Source organism: Numida meleagris, chromosome 4, assembly GCF_002078875.1.
Source record: "Numida meleagris isolate 19003 breed g44 Domestic line chromosome 4, NumMel1.0, whole genome shotgun sequence".
NCBI classification, from domain to species: Eukaryota; Metazoa; Chordata; class Aves; order Galliformes; family Numididae; genus Numida; species Numida meleagris.
The window spans coordinates 72,701,484-72,715,744 of record NC_034412.1 but is presented as its reverse complement, the minus strand read 5'-3'; the positions used below and the strand labels follow the sequence as shown (position 1 = coordinate 72,715,744).

Sequence of the window (14,261 nt, the reverse complement as noted above, 5' to 3'; positions counted from 1 at the left end):
AAGACTCAAAAAGTTTAAAGAATCCAGCTCTTCCTCCTTCTAGATGAGTGCTCTAGCAACTGTTTTATTATGTGTTATAAAAGAGGTTTTAAAAGACTGACTCTAGCCATGTTCTTTTAATTTATGCTTTTAGATAACATTAGGAGATCTCTTTAGACTTTGTGTTCCAATTAATTAGCTGCATTTGCCTGGGTTCGATTGTGTATGTTCTTGAGAGAGGTAGGCTAACCCTCTGCTTGGCACTCACTGCTGGCCAGCTCTGATCCTTATTAGTATGTGAGAGTTTTGGATCACCTTCCTGAAGCACCTTGTTCTCCTTCAACACATTCTTCCTGTCCTCTCATCCTCCCAGTACACAGAGTAGAAAATTTAAATACTTGATTGCAGTCTATAGACTCCACTCACTCTCTGAGTTAGGCTCATATTTTCTTTGATTATAGTCCCTTTCCCTCTTAAATACCACTGTATGTCTTCAGTCTTAAATTTTACTTACTGAAGATTTTTTACAGCATTAAAAGTTCTGCAAAAACTATTTAAATTTCAAGATTCCTAAGAAAACAACATTTGATGCTTTAAAATAATTCTTTTTTTTCAATCTCTTCAGTAACGAGAAGTAATTTAGTTCCTATCAATGTCTGCTAACAACTATACAAAACATACCATATAAAATATAGAATATTCATTTTATTCATGTATACATACATACTATATCCAACTATTCTTCAAACGTCAGTTTACAAAGAGCTGTGGACAGTAAATCACATAGCTGCAGAGAGTAGACCATGGCCAGACGGCTAATTAGTTGAGAAATAGCTGTAACCTGTTTGGATTTGTGTCTCCAGCTACAGCTGGACATGTCCAGATGGCAGAAACATAAAGCATGATGATTTTCGTTGTTTGGTACAAAACCAAGGAACTGGCATAAGGCTCATTCAGTTCAAAGCAGTGCCTTGCCAACAATCTTACTGATCATTTTCCAGTTGCTGTTCATTCTTGAGGAATTAATGTTTTATTTAAAGATCTGAAATGGATGGTTACAAGATCTAAAGAATAGTTGCACTGTTCAGGCCATTAAATTGACATTCTGGCAGTATACTCTGTGCATGATTTCTAACAGTTCACAGCAGGAAATCTCAAAAAGACTAAGTTTCCTTAAACAGCTAACCAAAGAGAGCAAAGCAGCCTAACAAAACATGCGTAAAGGATGAGGCAGTTACACAGAGAATACAATGATAGTTCACTGCTATAACTATCCAGCACATACCCAGTGAGATTTCTTCTGCACTGTCTGTCCCTATGAATCTGTGCATTCTGAAGGCAAGGGCACATCACTGATAATCACAGAATCATAGAGTCCTAGAACGGTTTGGGTTGGAAGGGACCTTAAAGACCACATTGTTCCAATTCCCCTGCCATAGGCACAGATACTTCCCACTAGATTGCACTGACCAAAGCCCCATCCAACCTGACCTTGAACATCTCCAGGGCTGGGGCATCCACAGCTACTCTGAACAGCTTGATCCAGCACCTCACTACCTTCACAGTGAAGAATTTCTTCCTTATATCTAATTTAAATCTACCCTGTTTTAGTTCAAAACCATTACCCCTTATATGCTCTTGTGAAAAGTCCCTCTCCATCTTTCTAAGACCTTTTTAAGTATTGAAAGGCTGCAATATGTTCTCCTTGGTGCCTTCTCTTCTGGATAACTCTCTATTTATGTTTTAGACTAGAGCTATCTATTTATGTTTTAATCACCAGTGAAACATACTGGAATGACAACCACAGCACTTAACTCCCCCATCTGGTGAAAAGATAGGAACAGAATTTCCTCTATTGAGAATAACTTGTGTGAATCAGTCAGGACCATCAATTCATTTCTTACATTGTAAATCATCATACCAATATTGGACTGTAGCAGCATTCATTTATTACTGATCTGAAGAGAATATGAACTATTATTTTGGATATAGTGTATTTTCAATAAATAGAACAGAATACATTATTTTAGACACATTTTAAAGTTGCCCGCAGAATTTCTTCACTTAACTCCAGACATCAAACATAATTTGGTTCTAGGCTATCTATGCACATAAAACAGAAGCTGCTAGCTGAAAAAGAATAGTAAATTATAATCATGAAAATTCAAGTGATACTTAAGGGAACTGCCAGTTTGAGGTATGAGTAATAAAATCAAGCCTTATTCTATACTACGCAGTAATTGCATTGACCTAAGAAGATATAGCCCTGATTTCTGCTACATAAGTAGAATCAGAACAGGTCCCATTTCGTCTTTCTCTAGAGGATTTCATACATTTTAATGCGTTATGTCAATACGTGCCTCAGAGGAGAAGAATGAGTAGAGCTGACAAGTATACCAGCTTTTTCATTTGCTTTCTCACCAAAGAATGAAAATCTAGGGCAGAGGATATGAAGGATATAAATGGAATGCTAAACGTAAGGAAAGTAAATTGAAGGGCATCATATTTCTTAATTGCCAGTCTTTTTACTTAATTTTAATCCACTTCAGCATGTTCTTGGTTTAAAGATACATCCCAGGACTCGGTTGTCAATCACAGCATTCATTAGCTTTGTTTTTTTTTGACTTGCCTAACCTAAGCTAAATGAAAAGAACAGGTCTACAACATCTTGTAAATCCTTTGCAGACTGAATTGAAAAAACAGATTTACATTGTCATTGTTTTGACAGAGATGGAAGTGCTATTGAAACAAGTGTTTGGTTTCTTCCTGAGCTTATATATATATATATATATATATAAGAGCTGCTCTAAAAGTAATGCCTCCTATTTTATTATGTTGGTTTATGACATCAGAGGCAGATGTTGGTGGGATGGCAGTAGAGGTTGAACCTTCCTGCCAGTATTTCATAATGTTTTGTTGCCATGTGACAGATTGACATGGAAATGTATATGAAGCTGTGTCTATGAAGGTGTTTCATTTTATTCCTCCACTCAGAAAAAAAGGCACCCACTGACATTCATTGATGTTTGCTGAACATTTACGGAGACTAAACAGTGGCTGTTAACATAGCGAGGTAGTACACGTTGTGTTTCAGCAGTGGCAGCAGGACGTCACCTCCACTAGTACAGATTTTCACAAGTGTGGCACACAGGCTCACATTCACTACTGGTGAAAATGCATATCTAGTGGTGGTGACTATGTTGAAAAATAGTGTTTTGTAGCTGAGAATTTGCTCTGCCAAATAGTGCTACTGTGCTCTTTGCATCTGTTGCACACATTACTTCTGGAGTAACGTGTGTGTGTGTGTGTGTGTGTGTGTGTGTGTGTGTACGTACATATATATTCTCTCACCTTAGCACACTTGTTAAAGATGTGCTTCTGAAGTACTTAAGTAAGCTGAACAAAAAAAAAGTTTCATTAACAAAAAAATGAAAAATCCCACTGAATTTCAGCACTGAAAGAACAGACTATTTTTTTTTTTTAAGTAATTTTTTAATCCAGCATTGCTGTCTTTCTCATGTTGCAGCTGAAGTGATTTAATTACAAGATATGTTAACTTCTCTGTTGTGGTAACAAAGGGGAGGCTTCTTAAAATTATGCCAGTAATAAATGATTAATTTCTTAATTCTGTAATCTACACAGAACTAGTTATCAAACTAAGCCATTATGAAATCTAATATTTCTGGAAAAAGTTTCCACAAAACTTGTGGTAAAAACACTTGAGGTTTTTGCACTGATATATATTTCACATTTAGAAGAAACAAACATATTTTTCTTAGTTGAACAATAATATTTTCCATGCTGTTCTTAAAGATTTGTAGCTACTTACATAAGTAGCCACAAATAAAAATTTGATTTGCAAATCAATGTGTAAAGGGACAAATATTCCATTCCACCAACAGTATCTAAATGTCCAACATAAATATCTTCTTATACTTGTAAAATGACTGCTGAAAACCATCTACATACTACCTCTTCAAAGTAGTATGCCCATAAGAAATGAAAAGATTTCTTCTTTGTTACCTTAAATAAATTTTAAAGATACAAATCTAAGCAGCATATTTATCTCTTTGTAACAAACATTATTCTTTCACTAGGTAATTAGTTTGTTAGGTAGATGTACAACTATACACCCTGAACATCCTCGATTACATTAGTGCTTGAGAATGCAATTCTATCCTAGTTTTCATTTCCTTCATTGAAAATGAATCAATTTACTCCGTTAGCACTCACCTACAAAGGTAAGAAGAATAACCAGCAAAAGGATAAGGGCACAGATGCATGGAATCAGTATGAGGAGCAAAAGTCGAAGGAACTTGGCAGAAGCCAGTTTTTGAGAGCAGCCATCCCCCATATTATCCTCATCTGTTCCTAAGACCTGAAAAACAAAAGAGCGCAGTTTTATCATTTTGGTGTCACTTGGTAACTCCTACATCTTTTAGATGTAGGAGATTTAGATGTAGGAGATGTTTTTAGATTCTTAATGAAAAGTTGCATACAATCTTCCTTTTAGGTGAACAGCCTAGTATAATCCATACCAGTACAGTTTATCCAGTATCCATGAATTCACATTTTCACTGAAATTTCTAAACTCCTCTCATGAACTAGAATTTGGATAGACGTTTCTTTCAAAAAAAAAAAAAAAGCAACATACATAATAAATCAGTAATAAAACTAAATACAGCTTATTTTCTAACTAAAAATAATCAGTTACCAACTACTGAAGACCTTCATGTTCTTAAGGATTTTTTAATTAAGAAACAAGGAATGATTATAGTCTTTAAGTGACAATAGAAGTGATAAAGACCATTGCTCTTATTATCTACAATAATGTTATCTCACTTTCAAATTACTTTACCATGCTATAATTTATCACAGTATTCTGTGGAGTTTGCAAGCAATATTTACTGTTCTGTAAATGGAATACAGTAAAATAATTTTCTGACTTCGGTTGAGGTGCACAAACTTTTGCAAAAGCCTGAACAGTTATTCAAATTGTATACTGTAGCCATGGGAAAAAAAAATACATAACTCCATAGAGGCTATGATCTCGCATATTAGACACATAACCCCATAAACGCTATGATCTCGCATATTAGAAACATATACTCTTTAAATAGAAACAGAACTAAAATACAAAATGTACTTTTCATAGCAAGATTGAAACTGTTATTACTAAGCTAACACATTTTTACTCAAAATTAACTAAAAATGATTTCAATTTTCCCTATAATAAGATGAAATAGGATGATAGAACAATTAACTCCAGTCTCCCAAAAAGATGAGTCATTAGTTAAAACCTACAAATAATAGTTTAGCCTCTGTGTCAGAAAAATCAATCATACTGAGGTTGTGACAGGATGCAAGAGTGTAAATGCATCCATTACTCTGACAAACTCTTTCCAAACAACTTAAAACATGTATTACTAGCCTTGTAAATGACAGTCGCTGCACGAGACTATCCCTTTGACTGCTTTTGCTCTAAGTGCTATTCTGTGAGAAACAGTTTACCAGGGTGAGAATGATAAGGTTGGTAATACTTCAAACATCCAGGCACAAGGAAAAGGATTTTTCATTTTCTGGAGAAAAGGGTGACTTACAGGAACCTAAAACCAAGCAAGAATTAGACAGTCCCTGCTTGATTATATGACATCCTTAAGTCCATACTTACCTACATTTTCACATTAATGTCTTGAAAATCTCCCCCAAGTTTTGATTCTGGTCATGCTTGGAGTATGGCAGCTTAGCAGCTACACATAGCTAGCATAACTAGCTTCAACGAATTCCATAACCTTGGTTTGCTCAGCCTGTATCTTGCCCCTCTGGGGGGTATGAGTACAGGTAGCACAGGAATAACACAGCTCTGTGTTGAACACAGCTATCCCAAAACGCAACTGCCCTAACTTCAACTTTCAACTACTTTTGAAAGCACAGCCAAAAAAGAGAAAATGGCATTAAATTGCCTTTTCTAACAATACAGTGGTTACAGTGCTCCCTCAGGAAATGGTGCTGTTGATTTCAATTCCTTGTTCAGCCTGAAAATTAGATCTACAATTCAGTAGAGTACCACAACCATCTGAACACAGGCTCCTCGTGAATCACACTGTCCCTTGATACTCTGTGAAAAAGAACATAGTCCTGCTGCGCCAATAATAGGGAGCAGGATCATCACTACATAGACCACTGAGCTTCTGAAATCTCTTGTTTGTCTGTTCCTGTTTCTGTGAGAATTTTTTTTAAGTTTATTGGCACTGTGGATACTAGATACTTTAACTAAATATTTATACTAAAGGAGAACTTCAAGCAATTTTTTCTCTCTTACCAACTCCTAAAAGGAATAAAAAATCCCAGTCTTTGCATTGGCAACTTACTGCCAAAGACTTAAAAAGACTGTTGTACCCAAATTTTATTTTCAGTGACTGCTCAAGAAAAGAATGTTAGGCTGGTAAAGATTTTTCTCTAAGCACCATCAGTCGCTTTCTTTGTATAACAGTAAATATAGGCAAATAAACAGCATGTTGTGTTTGTCCCTTCTACAGGAAAAGACCTCATGAAAAACACTAAACCTATTTGAAATCATCGTTGGTGACTCAGCAAGCATAACCGCAATAAATGCCAATTATCCATCACTTGTATATCCATTCAAGGTTTTTTTTTCCATTTATTTCTGTGGTGAATATTAAATAAAACTAGAGGCGATGCTAATGGTTCCTATGTCATCAATGAGAATTTAATGAAGAGTCCTAGAGATAAATATAAATGCATTTTACCTACTCTTTACATATTCCCTGATTCTGTTTCTTTTCCTCTTGCCACCAAATATTGCAATACACAAAGAACTCATGTACCAGTTCTAAGTGCTTTAGTAGCCAACAGTACCTCCATAAACTCCTAGTCCTTCTTGCCCACCACTACTAATAAATATTAGCAAGGGGACAACTGCAGCTTTGTATCTTCCTGATAGCCTATTTTTAGATCCGTAAGAGGCAAGAAAGGAAGGGTGAACTTTAGTCTCATTGCAAACTTGAAATTTGTGAGTCCCAGCAGGGAGAGACTTACAAAGAGTAATATTCCTACGGGGCTATGAATACAAACCCCGTCATAAATATTGGAATTGACAAAGAAAAATGGGACTGTAAAAGGGAACACACTTATTCATCGGGTACTAGATGCTGATTCATTTGGCCTACTTCAACCCTCCAAGTTAATGGCTGATACAAAAACTTGTCTTTCAAAACTCAGGGATCAATAATTTCTGTGAATCATTCTCTAAGTTTCTAACCTATCTTCTAGATATGCACTTACCTCTCTTTCCAAGGAAAGAGCGAGAGGACATAGAAGCAGAATCCATGAGGGCAGACAGAAAGAGATCAAACCTAAATGCTAGCGGTTTTGGCATAGAATGTATTTAGCACAGTACTGGACCAAAACATATTCTCAGTTCTTGAAGAACACTGGTGCAAATTTCCTTCCTATCACTGATGTTAGAATGCTTGATCCAGGAAAGACTTTTTTCAGCTACATGCTGTGTACAATGTATGTAGGAAATTTCAGTGTTCGGTTTTTGAGGCAACAGGTCACTTTCTTTAGAACAGTTGTTGCGTTAAACAAGAATATAGTCTGAATACAAGATGCTTAAAAAAAAATCAGATAATTTCTTCTGACAGCTGAAACACTCTGTCCCTAGTGAAACGCTGTTAACTGCTACTTAATATCTGAATACTGTTCTGTAAGTAATAGATGCAATAAAGGAAATACAACATGAACTCTGGATCAGACTTCTCATACTGATTCTCTGAATCCACAGGGGAAAAGAAAAGAGAGAGAGACAAAAAAAAAAAAAAAAAAAAAAAGGTCTCATCTGACTACAGAAAGATTACAATTTGATTGGACCAAAATTCACAGCTTGTTTTTTGCAAGATGTGGGGACAAATCGATCTCCAGGATGTCATTTCAATAGCATGCCTGTGATATTAGGGCTCAGAAATGACAAATTACATTAAAATTGATGGATGAAAAGCCTGATGTAGCACACAATTTTCCTTTTAGACACAAAAATTATCTAGACGATTAATCCGTAAAACAACCTGACTCACAGTATAAGCACACGGCAAAAATATGTCCTATCGTTCATTCTCATCACAAAGCTAACAAATGTTGTTCCAACAAGGCAATATCATTAGAGCCAACAGTCTAAAGACAGTACTTTCCACACATGCTGGATCTCTATGTCAAATTCTGGGTCACAAACATCAAAATATCTTGGGCAAGACATACACTACAGCACTGTGCAGTGTTTATACTGGAAAGCACTGGAAAGAAGACTAGAAATACTACTGTGAAATGCAGAAAGAATGTCACTCAAGGACTGTAAATATGTGGCCTTGCAGAAGTCATTGTGTTATGGGGGAATCTGCCATCCAACTAAGCAATAGTTTATGTGTGGAGAATGTTAGATTATAAAAACTGTCTGCAGTTCTTTACACATCCTTGTTATTGTTCCTATTCCAAAGTTGAAACAATGCTCTGGTGTCAGCTTTTGTTATTTTATCAGCTCTCATGATGCTAGTCTTAAAGCTCTAGAGATTAGATTCACGTGACTGTGTCACCCCTTTACAGTTTTCCTTTCTTTGTAAGGGAAGAGAGTTCCCAGTTCTCACTGTTACAGAGCAAAAAATGAACATATGAAGTGTCAATGTTTAAACATAAGACAGCATGTAAAAATAAATTTAAACATACTCATTCTTAGATCCCCTTTTGACCAACACAATATTTCAAATACCTGGGAGTGAGTAACAGACACTGCAGGTGTTCTACATTTCTTATCAGATCTGTCCCATTCACATGAAAGCATGGGAGTCAGCAAAGCACTTTTCCCTTAAAAAAAAATGTAATACCATCCTTAATAGTCACTATAACAAGCAGAAAGTCTAAGATAAATCATCCAAAAGAACAAGCAAAGTCATGTGCTAAAAACAGGAACAGACAAAAAGTCACTGGAAATGAGCTTTTGTGCAGTTTTTCATTTTAAATGTTAGAGGAATCAGAGAGCCAAGCTGAAATGGATCATCTTCAGAATGGATATTAAGGAACCAACAGAAACTGGCTATTGAGCAGCTTTTTTCTATGATAGGGCCTCCTTTCCCACCTATGCAACAAAATACTCTGACTTACCCTTACTTTAACCACTGGCATATAAACATATTGAGTCATTCACCCCACCTGAAATACAAAGTATTCAAGCAAGGGAGATGTCATATAAAGCCGGGAACTTCTTTATTTCATAGAATGAATCACAGAACAGTTTTGGTTGGAAGGGACCTTTAAGATCATCTAGTTCTAACCCCCCTGCTATAGGCAGGGACACCTCCCTCTAGACCAGGTTGCTCAAAGCCCCATCCAGCCTGGCCTTGAAGGCCTCCAGGGAGGGGGCATCCATAACCTCACTGGGCAACCTGTTCCAGTGTCTCACCACTCTCACTGTAAAGAATTTCTTCCTAATTTCTAGGCTAAATCTACCCTCTTCTGGTTTAAAGCCATTTCCCCTCATCCTGTTGTTACATGCCCTTATAAAAATTCCCTCCCCAGCTTTCCTGTAGCCCCCCTTCAGGTACTGGAAGGCTGCTATAGGACCCCCCAGAGCATTCTCTTCTCCAGGCTGAAGAGTCCCAATTCTCTCAGCCTGTCCCAATGGGGAGGTGCTCCAGCCCTCTATTTCCTCTATTTCCATGAATAAGTATACAGAAATATACAGTTGATGCTAAATGCAGTGCTCAGCTGGGTTCTTTTGGCTGAAATAAACCTGAAACACTTCTAACATTCCCATCTCTCGTTTTCACTCTAAGTAGCAATAATCATATATCAGAGATGCTTCCTACAGAAAATACAACATGTGAAGTAAGGTGGTTGTTTGCTCTTCAGACTGTCACAGAGACCCATTGGTTACTTCTGTTCAGGTGATCTTTGAAGCTGTTATTAATCCAGCATGAGATTGCGAAGTAGAAATCCAAACTGGGCATTACCAGAAGTCATTGGTTCAGACTAACTAAAATTTATTTGGTGTTCTTTCTTTCATTCATTTCTAGAGTACAACTTTGGGATTCTTAATTCATAAAAAATAATTTCAGCTGTTTTGTGAGACACTAAGACAATTCTGGAGTTAAGAAAAGTAGAAGGATGTGCGTGACAAGCTCAGAAGAGACACGTCTCACCCTGCTTCATGACAACACAGCTCTGTTTCTGCTCCTGCTTCAGTTCAAGAAAAATCCAAGGGCAAGTTTACTGAGACAAAATCCAAACATAACTGATGTACCATCTGTGTACCATCTTTGAGAACCTGCACTGCTGCCTGTCAAGCTTTTGCTTTGGAATATGACTGCAGACTCCTTAGACATACCCATCCTTGAATCCTTTAGCTGAGGTACTAACAGCTATCAGAGCCAGCAACAAGAAACTCAGAGTTTTTATCTGGGATGACACATGCACATGAATGCCACGCTGCCAGTAGTGTTCATGTTACTATCTTACAGCATACATTCATTTTAAAAGAAAGCCAGCTCCTGGTGTGCCATCTCTTTCACAGTTCATTCTGTCCTTTCTGAAGGCTTTGAGGGAGGTAGAAATAAGCTGGTCACTCAGACATAAGCACTACTGCCAGGAGAGATGTAGGAGTTTATTCTCATTGCATTCAGTTTTCTGGGGAAAGGCTCCAGTGTTTTATCTGGGCAGTGTAGCAGACTTTGAAGGCACTTAAGGTACTTGAAAAAACATCTATTTTATATTGAAATTTGCCTAATTAATAATATAATGATTGGTCCCCCTGAAAAGATTTAATTTAGACATCAGAAAAGTATTCATAAGCAAAATATTGCACTTGGTTTTGAACTACAGGAGATCTATTCTTACTATCTCCCGGAAAGCAGAGGAGATAGAAAAGAAAGGATTTTTCTGGATTTCACGTATCTAGCGTGATACCAGTAACTGCTCTTCACCTCATTTAAAAAGAGATTTAGACACACCATTTAACTATAGAATAGAATCGGTACTGATCTGTTTCAAAATAGGAATTAAATTAAAAGATAAGAATATAAATTAATATATAAATTAGAAGAGAAGAAAATAGAGTGTTTATTACTATGGGAGAACAGTTGTAAACCTCTTCAGTAACAGTATCTTTGAATCTCTCCATTTTTCAAAAGAAGTGCTGCTGAATAACTTTGTGATGCATATTTATACATTGTACATACTTACAATTGTTTATAAGTTTCATTGATAGAAATTTGCAACTACAGCAATGGATGTTTCCCATGTTACAGTAGAATTGTTGAATTTTCAAGAATATTCAGAATAAGAAATAGTTGAGTTTATGGCAAACACTGCAATTCTAAGCTCTCACTTCTTTATTAATAACAGCTGGTAGCAAAGATGTGTGATGTTGTCATGCCACAAAACCAAAGCGAGACTTAGTAAACATATGGAAGATATCAAAGATTTCTCAAAAGCTAAAGTGGAAGACATTCATTTTAAGAACCAGGCTATGGTTAGCATTATCTGGTATTTCTCAGCACCAGAACACGAACATCAGTTCAGCCTACCTCAGCAAGCAGCAGGAAAGCATTTGGGGGAAATGAATCTTTAATTAATACGGAATTTGTGCTTTGGGATTTATTTATTTTCAAGTTTCTAGGGCTTTCAAACATTACTCATGTAAAGTTTAAACAATGCCATGTTGTTTTTCTGAACACACACAGAAACCACTTAAATTCCTTCCTGGATACCCATATGTTCACTGCACAGTGTCCTGCTAAGCAGGTAGATCTGCAATGGCAAGTCCACGGCTATACTTTGCTGAGCATCACAATTCAGGGTGCAGGGGTGAAGCTGACAGTACTGACTTCAGGTTCTTGTTTTGCTGAGAATTCAGTAAGCAGATGCCATGAGCCATTAGCACCAGAAAACAAACATGGGAACCATGAGAAAAGAAAAAAATCTTAATGGCCTAAATTGTACTAATGAAAATATTCTTAAAAAAAAAAAATCTTTTCAAGGGGTAGAGGGATCCAGTCAGAGGAAAACCTCCTCTTGAAAGCAATTTTCAAGCTAGGAAAATTGGAAGGAGCAAAGAGAAATCCTGGCTGCCCTGTGGCTCACAGTCTGTGCGCTAATCACCATCAGCATATAAATTCTACCAGAAACCCCATCCTGAAAAAGACAGCTAGACCTCATTAATGGATATACCTCTCCTTTCTTTTTTTTTTTTCCTATTAGTACTTGATCAGTAGGTTCTGCCTTCTGAACTTGAAGTCAACCAGTACATGATACATCCACCATGCCTATTGTTCATTATACAGTTCCCTAACTATTTAAAATCATAAGCTTTCAATGACATGAATGGGATACTAGTCTGAAATGCAAGGTAGAGAAAGGGCAGGATTCTTCATAAAAGCATTTGTCTCTTATATTTCATGCATTTCTTATTCATGTATATGTTATTCTCACAGTATATCCTTCTGCTTAGAAGAAATTAAAATTTTAGACTTGAATGTGTAACTTTAACTTTACACTAATGATTTTTTTCTGAATTGTGAATAAAAGCATTAACTTCTGAAGCAAGGATAAGAGCTGCAGCAACGTTAATCAAAGGAGAGACACAGTTTAGAATCAAAGCAAAGTTTTATCTGTTCAGCATAGCTGGATAGTTATTTGTCCTCTTCCCAAAGATGAAAATGGAATTACACAATGTCTCACAAGTCAGTAATCTACTAAGTACAAAACGCAGAGGTCACTCATTAATTTTTTTCAATAGGATACCACTTTTTTTCAAAAATATCACCTTTGAACATTTTGCTTCAATTGAAGAAAATTAAGAAGTATGATATTTTCTGAAAATATTAGTACATTATGACAGAAATAACTGAAGAGATGTCTAGGGATTAAACCTATTTGTCACTGTCTAAGTTATGAAACAATGAGCTGGAACACAAAACTCAAGATTAATTGCATTAACAAGGCACTTACATGGGTGTAAGCTTTTGGCTGTGACTTTGATATGGTATCAAGGTTTTTGGATCACCTAAGGATTTATGGGATTAAAAACTTCCATCTAAGTCTCTGAAACAATAACAATCTAGTGAATTATTTTGCCAAAGAAAAAAAGATTTCTACTGTATTTATGGCTAGGACTATTCAGGATCATTGTCATCCCTAGAACAGATGCCAGTTTTCCTTCCATTCACATTTTCTCTGGAAATGTACAAGAATTACATAATAATCTTATCTATGATGAGGAAAAAGCAAATGAGAACCATCTGGGTTCTTAGCCCTTCCAGGCCACTAGCAACACTGTTACATATACTCTGACTTCACCAGGGAAAGGAAGAATTGTTAATAACTTCTAAACCATTATCTCAGGCTTCTTTTCCAGCCTTGTCTGCATGCATTATATATTACTTAAACTTATATCTTTAAAACAGCTGAAAGAGAACAAACCTATGTTTTCAAAAGGCATTTACTGCTGAATTATTTTGTTACATGCTTACCACAAATCATTTTGCAATAAAAAAATAAAGATAGCTACTTACTCTACAGTTTCTAATATTCTTTCAAATACATTATCCATTCTATTTTCACGCTTGCATGGAACCAACATCTTCCAAACAGCAACCCAACTCTCAGCAATGCCTGTCTCTAAGCACCATGTGACATCAAAGCTATTAAAGCAAGGTGGGCTCAGCTGTCTGCATTTCTTCCTGCAAATGGGAAAATGCAGGAGATTGGGGAAAGCCTGGCAACTGCTAGAGTGTTCTGCCTCTACAATCTCCAGGTCCCACTGGTTGCATGACCACTTTAACATAGGCAAAATAATCCACACAGTAAAAGACGTGACACTGGAAGAAGGAGCCATGGAAAATGGAGCACCTCACTACCCCAGGGAATTCCAGAGCACGTACTACACAAATACTCCGCCTCTTATATGATTACAGAGCTGTAGATCCAAGAGACCTGGGATGCAAAGCTTCTCAGTGCTACCAGTGGTTTTATTTCTAAAAGACTGCCCTGACTGATTTCTGAAGCCTAATGAGGAGCAAGTAAGTGGTTGGTTTTTTTGTTTGTTTGTTTGGGTTTTTTTTGTTGTTTTTTTTTTTTTCTGTTTCATTCATGGGCAGAAAGGGGAAAAGAAGTTTCACTTCCTAGGAAATGCTCCCAAGTGACTTTCAGTACTATTGGAGTGACAGCATAGGCTATTTTGAAACTAGGAGTAATGTGAGGTGAAGGGCAATGGC

General features: G+C 36.6%; 1 protein-coding gene and 1 long non-coding RNA gene across 6 annotated transcripts in view; one reads left to right on the top strand and one right to left on the bottom strand.

The window, feature by feature from the left end:
- Positions 1-14,261, bottom strand: part of CORIN (corin, serine peptidase) — a 129,467-nt gene that overhangs the window by 109,608 nt on the left and 5,598 nt on the right. For 4 of the 5 annotated variants that reach the window (XM_021393848.1, XM_021393846.1, XM_021393847.1 and 1 more), the window contains exon 2: positions 4,213-4,357. In XM_021393848.1, coding sequence (XP_021249523.1) covers positions 4,213-4,357 — 145 coding nt within the window. Of the gene's footprint in view, positions 1-4,212; positions 4,358-13,559; positions 13,647-14,261 lie in introns of those variants that run through there. The other variant, XM_021393845.1, reaches the window with a different exon arrangement.
- The window catches only part of LOC110397507, a 35,757-nt gene continuing 35,216 nt past the window's right edge, over positions 13,721-14,261 (top strand). The window contains exon 1 of the long non-coding RNA XR_002437817.1: positions 13,721-14,066. This is a non-coding gene — a long non-coding RNA (uncharacterized LOC110397507). The remainder of the gene's footprint in view (positions 14,067-14,261) is intronic.